The 13,448-nt window shown below is 36.6% G+C and overlaps 1 protein-coding gene across 1 annotated transcript in view; it reads right to left on the minus strand.

Moving 5' to 3' along the window:
- Nucleotides 1–2,430: 2,430 nt before the first annotated feature.
- The window catches only part of ADAM10 (ADAM metallopeptidase domain 10), a 132,208-nt gene continuing 121,190 nt past the window's right edge, over nucleotides 2,431–13,448 (minus strand). Inside the window, exons 15-16 of the mRNA XM_026518578.4 lie at nucleotides 6,682–6,808; nucleotides 2,431–4,698 (exon numbers count right to left, since the gene is read on the minus strand). Coding sequence (XP_026374363.1) covers nucleotides 4,604–4,698; nucleotides 6,682–6,808 — 222 coding nt within the window. The 3' untranslated portion in view covers nucleotides 2,431–4,603. The remainder of the gene's footprint in view (nucleotides 4,699–6,681; nucleotides 6,809–13,448) is intronic.

A 13,448-nucleotide genomic window follows, 5' to 3' on the forward strand; every position in this document is an offset into this window, starting at 1 on the left:
CTGTTTCAGTCAGTAAAGCGTGCAACTCTTGATCTTGGAGCCCCATGTTGGCTGTTGAGATTCTTTGAAAAAAGTATATAACATGCTAATGGTGGAAGTATTGTTATATGATAATGATAGGAGTATAACTTGGTACCATCTCTCTGGAAAGACAATATCGTAATTTTTACCTATGACCTCTAAAAAACCTTTAGCCCAACAATTCCACTTTTAGGTATTTATTAGGCTTAGGAATTTTCCTTGTAGGGCTGTTTAAAATAATAAATGATCTAAAAACCTATATGTGCAAACAGGAGGGAACTGGTTAATTTTAAGAATGTACAGTAAGTACATCCATAGAATGAAACATTTATAGTCATTAAAATGATGTAGATACTTTGTCAGTATATTGTTAAATAAGAAAGGTGGGTACAGAAGTATTCGTATCATGCTTTTAACCACAAAAATAGAAAAAAGTCTTGAAGGCTATATCCCAAAATCTGAACAGGGCACACTGGGTCATTCTCATGTTTCTACTACTGGCTTAGGACTTGGCTTTGCTGGGCCTGCCAAGTCATACACTACTCCACCTGCTTCCCAGTTTCAAAAATTGTGTTCCTGTTGTCTTTGCTTCAGCATTCCTTATCCTTGTCAAATTATGCTCTTTTCTTTCCCCCGTCACTGTGACTTTAGTGGAGATTTTAGGAAAGAGCAGAGGCTATAAATATTTTGTTCAACCTTCCATTTTGCCTAGCATCCCATTGCTTTTTATGGGAGAGAACACACGCTCTGAAGAGCGTATCAATTATAAAATATATGCATTTCTACTGAAAATCATGCACACACGTATACATCTTAGACATACAAGCACTATCGCAATATAGCACACAAGGGCTCATTCTGTATCCTAATAATATATAAAGGGCTGGCTACAGAACCAATAATGGAAAAACTAAACCGGTAATAAATGGAAAAAGAGATTTAAATAGGAGTTGTTTTTAATTAAGAACATAAAACCAGAAATGCCAAACTGAAGCTGAGCTCTGTGGGGCAAACTGACCATATTTATTACTTAGAAGTCAAAACTGTTTTTCAAGAAACTACAATTTACTGCAAAGTTAGACTTCTTTAAAGATGAACTGTCCCTGGCAGCTGCTTTAAAACTGTATCCAACTTGCTCTCTAGTTTGGGAAGACACTGACCTTTAATTCTCGATACTGAACGTCACCCCCTCTTATACCCCTGCCGATGGGCTGTCCAGTCTTGTAATGCATTTCCTACACCGACCCTCCTACACTTGTCATCAGAAACACTCAACAAGAAATTAAAAACCTTCTCAAGCACAAGTACCCACAATGGCACAGCTGCTAAGGACACTAATCCCGTTTTGGGAGAAATAATAATCACTATTCATCTTAAAATGTACCAGCCGCATGGACAGAGAAGGAACTTAAAAGTAGTTTGTTCAATTTGGAGAAACCTTCAGTTTTCACTGGCCCGTGAATATGACAAAAATGAAGTACCCAAAGCACAAAGTGCTGAGGACACCGCAGAAAACAAGACTGACCAGATAAAGTCGTCTTTCCCTTTAAAAAGTCCTTCCCCAAATCATATGGTCTTGCCTGAAGTTATGGGGAACACCAAGTCCAAAAACCATAATAATGTGTTTTATTGATTTTGTTTGTGAGTTGTCGCTGGAATTTAGAAAACTGAGAGGGAAAAACATTCTAAACATTCTAAGCATTCAACTTGTAAGGAAAAACAACAAATTTGCAATCATCTGAATTAATATTAATGGCTTCACGAACAAAATTAAACATGATATACACTCTGATGTTAATAAATCGAAGTAACTAGAAAGTATTGCATATGTACTCATTTAACAAATACGACTTATTTATAGCTGGTCTTGATTTAAAAAAAAAAAAAATGGGGGGCAGATCATTCTGTGCAGGGCACCAGTCTGGGCTTATAATTCTTTTATTGTTAAGGCCGAAATGTCAGTTCTCTCCTTATTTGCTATGAATTTGACAAAACACGAAAATGTGGCTCCAAACTTTAAAACATACTAACTACACAAATAGACTTTTAAAATAAATGAGGTACTTAGTATTCAAAACTTGGCGATGTAAGACCACAGTTTCCAAAATGACTCTGTTCGTCTACCAAGACGAAGACTTTTAAACATTTTGAATATTGATTAGAAGTAATGTAAAGCAGTCGAGATCAGTCGAGTATTCTTTTAAACGATCACTGTGTGTAGATACAGAGATAGCTGATCATACATTTTTTTCATGGACTCCTAACCTGGAATAAAACTATCCGTATGTGTGTGGAAAGAGTCAATCCTCTCTCCGCTTAATCATCTCTCCTTCAGTTAGGAAGGGAAAGGTGCCTGGCGGGAAGCTCCTTTTGCTAGTTCCCGAGTTCAAAGAGTATGGAACCTTCGAGTTGATTTCATCAAGTCTATTTATTAATGCATTTCAAGTTTCAAAAAACCTTACATCTTTGCACAATACTTTATTTTTTGCAATTTTTAGTAAAAATTTCCAAAGTGAACAAAAAGATACTGTATAAAACACAGTGGACATTAAACTGACAGCAGTATTAGGTCTCCTTTGTCTCGATCCTTTTCTTTTACCACATCTTGATTCGCAGTGGAAAGAGTTCAGTGCACGTATCTCTTGTCAGAAAACATTTAACTTAGACTCAAAATAAAATAGGGCAGTGTGTACCTGCCAAAACCCTACCACAGGATAACATTACAAGCAAAAAATGTACATGTCCCAAAGTCTACCACACTCAAGAAGTTACTAAGAACTCTTGCAGAATAAAAGTCACTGTTTTAGAAATGCAAACCCACTTCCAACCTTTGCACAGTCCAAAAACAAAGGCATTTAAATGATTTAAAAGCAATTACATACATATCTACCTACTTGTTTAGAATTATTTATAGTCTATCTGGGTTTCATGTACAAAATTTGTCTCTAAATCATGTACAAAAAGCTGTATTTTGAAAAAAGTCACCACATACTGTACAAGTTTACAAGGAAGAGATCCCATTATTTTCTCTAGCATTTTTGGCCTTGCTGGCTTGCGTCACATTATGAGAATGATTGTGTAAACCTTATACTCTTAAGAAACAAAAAGGAAAAAAAAAGCCAAAACACAAATCTTTTCAACGTTCCCTAAATTTGCCTCCTATGTGAAGCCAGAAAAATCATAGCTGTTTACTTCTAATTTAAGTGATGTAGTTGGAAAACAGAAGCAATAAATATGTCACAAGCTTAAAACTTTGTTGTAATGCCCCCTTCCATTCCTGCATAGCAATAAGCCTGTTAATACATTAAATGCTTTTGCTTTCTTTCTTTAAAAAGCCAATTATTTACATCTGTTTAAAAAATAAATTTGGAATGGGACATTGTGCTGTTTCACCTTCACTGTTGTTAAAATATTTTAAGGAAAAAAATGTCAGAAGGCCTAGATTATCTACAATTTTAACTACTAGTTGAACAAATCACCCTTCTTTAGTGGTTACCAATGATCAGTGATAGTATGCTGAAAAAACTGTTCCAACATTTTGATAAAATAAAAGACACAGCTTTTCTTTTCCATATCAGAAAAAACCAAAAACATAATTAGCATACTTTAGATATATGGAAAACACAAATAACAGGCTACAAATAAAAAAAATCATTTCATTGACATAATTTCTACCAAAGCATGATTAAAATTTCACCTATCAATTCAAAACTGGAATTGAATTAGAAAGTTTAAAATAAGTAAGCAGAAGTCAGACGTTTACGTAAGAACGGACTCTGAAGTAGTATGCTGCGTACGTCCAGTCTGCACACTTAGCTGTGTTCTCAGCGTAGTCACTCCTGTGCTCTTAGCAGCCATTGGATGAAGACAAGATGAGTATCAGAACCAACTCCATCATTATAAAAAGGTAAATTGATTCTCACTTCAAAACTGCCTGTGTAAAGCATGACAGAATCCTGGACCACTGAATACCACCATTCTCTGTTATCCTGAGTATGTCAATTAAACAGTAAATTTTTCATTAAGAGCGGAAAAATTTTATAATACAAAGAAACATCCATATTGCAATTTCTGTTTACAATTGCACACAGAAGTACAGTGTACGTAAGAAATACATGTCTGCATATAACAAGGTATGTACATTGGCAAGTGATGTCTCCAATGTTGAGGTGGTCGAGCCTCCTAGCCTTCACTGGCAGTTGAAAAAAATATATATATATTTCAATTTGTGATAAAAGTTTTATCGAGAGCCAAGTTTGCCTGCAAGTGAGGAAAATGCAGCAACGAAGAACAGGGAACACGGGGCACATAATAATATTCTAAGACTTTGTGCCATTAGGTTAAAAATAGCTGTCCATAAGAAAATTGGGTTCCTTTTCCACCGCCCCCCACCCCCAAATTGGAATTTTCAGGCTTTAAAATTTAAGTAATTCCACCTGGTCTGAGGACATGATCTCTTGCCATTTTTTCTTCGACTGTTATTTGTGAGGGTTTAGTTTGGGGATGATGATTTAATAGGTGTCTCTTTGGAGTGAAGTTTTCCCATTGTAGGCACTAGGAAGAACCAAGGCAAAAGCTGCAGTTAACGTCTCATGTGTCCCATTTGATAACTCTCCCGGGGCCTCTGACGCTGGGGTTGCTGGATGGGCTGCGGAGGTCTCCTCCTCTTTAAAGTGCCTGCGGTCACAAACAAAAGTCAAACGCATTTACCACGCACTTGAATCTTAAAAACCAAAGCTGCCAATTCAGTAAGAAAGGTTCTAGATCAGCACTCTCCGACAGAAATACAAGCCGTAGATGTAATTTTAAATTTTCTGGTAGCCGTAATGAAAAAAGTCAAAAAGACAGGCAAAATAAAGTTAATAACTTTTTTATTTCACTTAATCCAATGTAGGCAAAATATTATCACCTCAAGGTATAATCAATACTAAAAAGTATTAATGAACTATTTCATTCTTTTTCATATACCAAGTCTTCCCAGTCTGGTATGTATTTTATATTTACGACACGTCTCAATGTAAACTAGCCACATTTCAAGTGCTCAACAGACACAACTATTAGATTAATATGAATTCTGAGGACAGAATCCATGAGGAATAAATTACAGTCTTTGAGCAAATGACTTAAACTCTCTATAACTCAGATGCCTAGTCTGTAAAACAGGGATAATAATGCAGTCTTGCTATATTATCTGTGACGTTTATATGACAATTTATGTAAAAGTGCTTTTTGGGGGGCGCCTGGGTGGCACAGCGGTTACGCGTCTGCCTTCAGCTCAGGGCGTGATCCCGGCATTCTGGGATCAAGCCCCACATCAGGCTCCTCCGCTGGGAGCCTGCTTCTTCCTCTCCTGCTCCCCCTGCTTGTGTTCCCTCTCTCGCTGGCTATCTCTCTGTTGAATAAATAAATAAAATCTTTAAAAAAAAAAGTGCTTTTGGGGAGGGTTCAATGATAGCTAGCGTTTTTGTTTTTTTTTTAAGTTTTTAAAGCTGGAATTTGCTTAAAGTGAAATCAAGTAACAAAATTGTTATATTGCATGAGATCATAATTGGTAACATATCTAGTAAGTGTGATGTGGCCCTTAGAAATCCCTAAGAAATTAATATAAGTTTTACAGTGCTAACACTGTTCATTTACAAAAAGCAAAGACATCAAAATCAAATTTCCTCTGATTCCCACACCAAGATGCTGTCCCAGGCATGACTACTGAGCTCTCCTGCCCCAAGATAGGTATATTCAGGGGAGCAGCTGAGAGAGAAATTTTAAGAAACCCCTAGTTTTAAACTACTTTGTGTAGGGTAGCAGACTTGGCCTGAGGCAAGAGGTTCATGAGAAGTCTGGGGGAGGCAGGAGAGGGACAGATGTCATTCAGCTCTCATTCTCCTCACCATCATTAGGGCACCCTGTCTGCACCACACCGAGAGTGAAGAGTTCTAGGGCAGGCGCTCTGAGGGCAGCACAGAAGCCACAAACAGCCTGGGGAAGGTGAGGGACAGACAGACGGGAACTAAATAACCTAGAGCAGTTGCTAACCCTTTTCTTCTCCAAATCCCTGGAGCTAATCTAAAGAAAGCTTCCTCCCAATGCTGTGTCTCCATCAGAGGCCAAGGATGGAGACCAAACCTCAGGTGTTGTTTTCAGAGATGGAGAGTAAAAGTATGGTTACTTGGTGACTGAAGCCTCTATCCTAAGCCCTTCCCACAGACTATCATCTCTATTTCCTCATAAACATCACCCCTAGGGAAAATGAATTTATGTGCCAGAAAATATTTCAAGAGCACAAACATTAGAAACAGAAGCATAGCTATTAGAATAGAAAAACCAATCATTTAGAAGTAGCCTATCATAATAAAAACAAAAAAAGGGAAGACTTAAGAATATGAAAAATTAGAAAAAAGAAAACAGGTATCAGGCAAAAATAAAATTGTCTAAGTCTAAATATTTTTAGTGACTCAAGACAGATTAGCATTAAATTGGCAGCCATTAGCTAGATTGGATTGATAAACATACTTAAAAATCAACTAAATAATTCATCCACTAATCTCATTCTCAAAGAGAAAGTACCATAAAATTTGTTACTAAAGACTCATTTATCATTCAGTTCTACCTGCTGAACAGTTCCGAGTTATAAAAATACATACCTTGCTCAAACTGTCTTACCTGGAAGAGGTTTAGGAGGAGGCAGCTTTGGGTTACTACTTGGAGTATGAACACTGCATATCTTAATAAACCCAGCCATTAGCATGATGAGGGCAATTCCCATAAGTAATACTGCCCACCAATAAACCTAGAAATAAACAGATTTGTCTACTGAAAGAACTGTAAAATATTTTAGAATATTTTATATTACATAAAATATACATATTACATTTTAATTTTTGAAGAACATTTGTTCTTTGGGAAGTGTACAGATACCATAGATGAGATTAATTTCTTCAAATATCAGAAGTATAAAGGGGGGAAAAAAATCGCCCATAATTTCATACCCTATATGAAACCACTCAATCTTACTTTGCTTTCAGTCTCTTTTCTAGATACAGCTATGTTGGTCATACACACAGATAAACTCACATGCAAAACTAGGGTCCACCCTGCATAAAGTTTATATTGTATTTTCCAATGTTATTAAGTATTTTCTGGTTTGAATATTTCCCTTCTTTTTTTGCCTATTACTCTTATAAACTTTGCCTGCTCGCTTTTGCCTATTACTCTTATAAACTATGTCTGTTTGCTTTTACATTCTCTAGTGACTTAGAGGGTATATTACTTGCTTCAAATTTTACTTCTAGGGGCGCCTCGGTGGCTCAATTGGTTGAGTATCTGCCTTCAGCATGGGTCATGATCCCAGGGTCCTGGGATCGAGCCCAATATCGGGGGTCCCTGCTCAGTGGGGAGTCCGCTTCTCACACGCCCTCTGCTGTGCGCTCTCCCTCTCTGTCAAAATAAATAAATAAAATCTTTAAATAAATTCTACTAGATAAATTTTTTAAATAATCTTGAACCTATATATTTTTTCTAATCAAAATAAATACTGAAATTCTATCTTTTTTGAGCCCCTCCCTTTTCCTGTTACTCTATTTCATTTGGAATTTAAGCCCCAGACTACAGTTATGAAATTATTTTTATATGACACATCTTAGTTCTTATGTTTTACATATTATCATTTTATATATGATGATATATAAAGTATTATGTATTTATATCATAATATCCATTATATATATTCATTTAAAGGTTAGTCTTTTTTTAATATGAAAAATGGAAGGATATACATATTCTACAAGCAAAGTTTACCCAGCCTAAGAAGGAACTAAAAATTTCACTTCTAACTTAAATCCTATTAAACAAATCAATGAGCCAAACAAAAAAACTTCAAAAATTACTGGTATAATCTTGTTTATGGAAAAATTACAGTTTCTATTCTTAAATTCTAAGTCTCTTTTGCAATTCAAAATATTTAAATTTTAAGGTAATAATTAGTACTAATAAACATCGTACAAAATACAAAATTATTTTTATTATTATAACTTTTATTAAAAGGTTATTTTATAACCTTCACATTGGCATAACACAGACTGATATAATATATATTAGTTATTGCATTATTGCCCAAGAAACTCTCATTTAAGATTTTTAATGATAAGGGGTCTTATAACAATAGCCTACTACTTCTATCCTGCTTTCTTTACCAGTAGTGACAACGTAACTATAACAATAAAAACTAAACGAAAAATACATGTTGTGGAAAATATCCCAAGCCACTTTTTTCATGTGCGCATAAAGCCTTTCATATACATATGTATTTTTAAGTTTTATTTAAACTTTATTAAACTTTATTTAATTTAAACTTTATTTAAATTTTATTTAATTTAAACTTTATTTCATTTAAACTGTTTTATTTTAAAAGAATCTCAAACTTATAGAAAAGCTGCTAGTACAAAGAACTTATTAAAATCTGGAACTGAGAGTAGCTGCATAATGCCCTGTTACCACTAAACATTTTAGCATATAGATTCTACAACATAAGGGGTTTTCTAGATAACCACAACACAATCATCAAAATCAGTAAATGAGCACTGATAAATTGCTACCATTTAATCCTCAGACCCCAATCAAGCTTTGCCATTTGTCCCAATACCATCCAATCAGAATTACGCGGTGCATTTAGGGGCTGTGTTTCTTCAGTCTCCTACAATCTGGAGAAGTTCCACAGTCCTTCCTTGGCTTATATAACCTTGACAACTTTTGGAGAGTACAGGCCGGTTACTTAGTACTGGAATGTCCCTCAATTTAGGTTTCTTGAATGTGACCCTATGAGCAGACTCCAGTCATACACCTTTAGTAAGAAGACCACAGAAGTGATAGCGGCATTGTTCTCACTGCATCCTATCAGGTGACACACGTTTTTGATCTTGTTACTAATGTGTTAACTTGATTGCTTGATTAAGGTGTTATCTGTCAAACGTCACCATAAGGATACTCCTCTTTTTTGCAGTCAATGAGTATGTAGATATCCCATTCTTCATCAAACTTTCAATTTGTTCATTTCATTCATTATTATTCCCTCATGGTTTCCTATTTTATTCAATGGGTTATAATCTGCTACTATTGTAGTGTGTCTTTTGAACATGTCCCTACCAGTTTTTGAACACTTTACTTTCTGGCACAATTAGTTCTAGGCTTATCTTGTTCTTTCCCTGCCCCAGTCCTGGAATCAGCCATTTCTCCAAGGAGCCCTGGTTCCCTTTAGAAATGCCCTTCATATGTAGACATCCTCCTCAGGACTCTTGTACTCTGATAGTTGCCCCTCCACCCTGCTTGGGCTTTAACCACCTCATATTGGTCTTCTTCCCCATTCTAAACCCTCCCTGCTCTGCTCAGGCTCTAACACCCCGCTCTGTGCCATGACAGCTCCCCCCACCTGGCATGGATGCCTACCTTACTTGGCCTCATCTAATGGCTTTAGAAATATACTGTTCAGGAAGGGAGAAGGTAAGATATAATGCAATTCAGCCTTATTGCTAAAAGATTTGATTTTTCAAAAGAAGCTAACAAATCTCAATCTTTATGTGAAATCTATTTTTAAATGCTGGCACCTCACTCAAAATTTCTAAAAACAATACATAGACCATATAAGACATGTTTACAGAGCTGAATCTCACTTGGAAACCACAAGTTTACAATCTACTTTTCGGAGGCCACTTCTTGTATCCTACTGAGGATTGCCAGAGAATCTTTTAAAATTTTCTTTTGTTTTCTATAGAAAATAATTTTCAGAGCACTGTTCTCCTAGGGAGTCTTTAGGATATTTCCTTTCCCTTGTTACATAAATTTTCCATAGCCTATATGCACAGCTTCTGTCCTGTTCCTAGCATCCAGAGGCCTTTTAAATATGGCACGTGATGAAGTAGGACCTTCCTCTCCCTCCACTGTCTGCATTTCTGACACTAATACAATACATAAAGAACTAAAAATCACCAGTTTGTTCTACTACAAGTGTTGTCCTGCTCTATACCAGTGGTTCTCCTTAGCTGCACATTAGAATCACCTAGAAAGCTTTTAAAACTCAAGATACCCAGACCAAATCCCAGACCCACATGGGGTGGTGGAGGGACTATGACATCAGTAATTTTACTAAAACTGCCCAGATTATTCCATTATGCAGCCAAGACTGAGAACCACTGTTCTCAAACTTTTTCTATAAAGGGCCAAACAACAAACATTTTAGGCTTGTCTCTGTCAAACTACTCATTTCTGCCATTCTAGAACAAAAGCCACCATGGATAACATGCAAACAAATGAGTGTGGCTGTATTTTCTTCCCCCAAAAAAATATTATTCACAAAAACCGGGAGCAGACTGGATCTGACCCATCGGCCGTGGTCTCTCAACCCCTGTCCTATACCCACATACAGGACATTAGTTTGGAGCCTATACCTAAATGGATACCATCCAACACTAACCCTTCAATTCTAAGTCTCTATCCTAACTATCTGCCTGAGAATTTGGGGAGAAGCTGAGAATATATGATGACTGGCTGTAGAAAGACAGAGTCCTATGAGTGGGAAAATAGCTCAAATAGTCAGCACTCACATGGTAAAGGGACGGTTCCTATCACTGAGTAGATCTAAGAATTATCTGATATGCTTATTAAAACACAGATTCTCAGGCCACAACCCTACAAATTCCAATTCAGCTGTTCTGGTGGAGGACCCAAGAAACTGCATCTTAAACAAGCACACCGATGATGAGGATGTAGATGAGTGCTTCTTACTCAGTGTAGACATGCTGGCACTGTGGTACGCAACCACTCAGGTACACAGGAAATTTAGCATCCCTGGCCCTCAGCCGTCAAATGCCACTAAAGTTCTTCGGTTACTTTGATAACTACAGTACATACATTCCCAAATCCCCTCTGGGGAGGAAGTATCACCTCCAATGTGATCCAATCCATAAGCACAAAGAATCAATGGTTTTCCTATTTCAGGCTGATGCGCTAGCTACGGGAGATGCACATCTATTCCTTAAGTCCATTATATTCTCTAACACATTTCCTTCCTTCTAATCTTCCCTGCTCAAAACCATCTTCCACATGGTCATCAGTGTTACAGCTACCTAAAGATGGAACTGGTGTATATATATACACATACATATATATATATATATATATATATATATATATATATATATGTATGTATATATGTATATATATACACACACACATATATATATATGGGGGGGTGCCTGGGTGGCACAGTCGTTTGAGCAATCAACTCTTGGTTTCAGCTCAGGTCGTGATCTGGGGGTCATGAAATGGAGCCCTGTGTCGGACTCAACACTCAGCATGGGGTCTGCTGGGGATTCTCTCTCCCTCTCCTTCTTGCCCCTCCTGCTTGTATTAAGATAAATAAATAGATTTTAAAAATATATATACATGTGCGCATGTGTGTGTGTCTGTGTGTGTACATATGTATATCTATGGGCGCTAGTTGGTTGGGCATCCAACTCTTGATTTCAACTTAGGTCATGATCTTGGGGTCGTGAGATCAAGCCCCATGTTGGGCTCTGTGCTGGGTGTGGAGCCTGCTTAAGATTCTCTCTCTCCCTCTTTCTCTGCCCCTCCCTACCCACTCATGCTCTCTTTCTCTCTAAAAAATAGATAAATAAATAGGTACATTTTTGCAATGGTATAGACAGTTTCTGAAGAATATACCAAAAAAATCATCTTGAGAAGACTGGTCTTCAGGGGAAAAAGGTGGCTTATTTTTGAATGCATTACTTTGTCAATTAAAAAAAGGATAATCACACTTTCAAAAGGAAAAAAGTAAAAACAACTTTTCTATTTAAAAAAATTCATATGTATGTCACTTTTTAGATGCTCCCTATTCATAAAACATCCATCTGTATGCTCTATTTCTACTAGGCCTTAAGAATTTGGTTTTGGTATCACCTCCTTAAAGAGGTATTCCCTAAATAGGTCTTCCCTATTTTCTATGAAAACACCAGGCAGAAATGAAACCATGTTTCTCTGCGCTTGTCTTCTCTAATCCCAAATGGACAAGCTCCCTGAATTTATATCCTACAAACTCAGTACCTGTCCCACAAAAAAGTACCTGTTGGACTAGTTATTACAGGTAAGTCACTACTCCAAATATCGACTTTTGTAAACACTTCTATTTTTTTTTAAAGATTTTATTTATTTATTTGACAGAGAGAGAGACAGCCAGCGAGAGAGGGAACACAAGCAGGGGGAGTGAGAGAGGAAGAAGCAGGCTCCCAGCGGAGGAGCCTGATGTGGGGCTCGATCCCAGAACGCCGGGATCACGCCCTGAGCTGAAGGCAGACACTTAACGACTGAGCCACCCAGGCGCCCCTGTAAACACTTCTAAACAGCTCATTTGTTATCTCTAGATGGCCCACACATAGAAATAATGTGAAAACGCTCTCAAAATAGAGACAGGATGTAAAAAATGGTGGTTTTGATATCTCTGATACTAGTTTTTTGGTACCTAAAAAGTCTTAAATACAGATGCAAGAGAGAAAGGCTAGATTTAGTAATGGTTATAGCTGTAGAAAACAAAAGTCAAAAGTTGAGGGTCCAGTTGAGATCAATAAACATTTACTTAAATATGGCACCCAGGTCCTTAAGAACTTCCAGTTCCTTTTAGTGGTATTCTTGGACTTCCTCCGAATTTTTCCAGGTAACTGCATATCTCAAAAGCCCACAGCTTGAGATGTTTTAGTGACAATGACAGGAGCTCTTCAGAGTTTAGTGTGTGGGAAAATGAAACATCACAGTGGTAAGAAGACAGCAAGAAAAACTAAACAAAACAATGGTGTATTTGAGAGTGTAGTAAATATGGCTGTCTTTGGTAGAGGGTATTTTTTAATGTTTCCTTTAAAAGAGAATTATCGTAGAATTGGTTAAATGTGAAATTGCTTCTTTTCTCTTTTATACATACTATAAAATCAGAGGAAAGACTACCAAACCAGGAAAGACTAACAAACGAAAAATATGTGTTTCATCTGTAAAGAAAAGATCACAATTTGTCCATCTGCTAGAATATGAAAGAAAGGAGAGCCATCATTTACTCAACAAACATTTAACGAGTGTAAATTATGCGCCAACTCTTTCCTTTCACAGATACAAGGGTGTTAAGTGAAACTTAAGAGACAAAGAGAAGATAACCAAAAGGTTAAAAACAGAGCTTTGCAGTTACCAAGCACTAAATCAAGTCTGAGAAAATAATTCTGCGTAGCAAACAGACAGATGTTACTCAACAGTCATTTACATGGCCAAAAGAACACAAAGTAGAAAAAAAGTAAAAATTATAAATTAAAAGGTCAAAATTTACCAGTCTAATTTATTATGTACTAATTACAATAGTTTATTTAATAATCTAAATAAACAAAAGGAACCTATAGGAT

Source organism: Ursus arctos, unplaced genomic scaffold, assembly GCF_023065955.2.
Source record: "Ursus arctos isolate Adak ecotype North America unplaced genomic scaffold, UrsArc2.0 scaffold_36, whole genome shotgun sequence".
Classification (NCBI taxonomy): Eukaryota; Metazoa; Chordata; class Mammalia; order Carnivora; family Ursidae; genus Ursus; species Ursus arctos.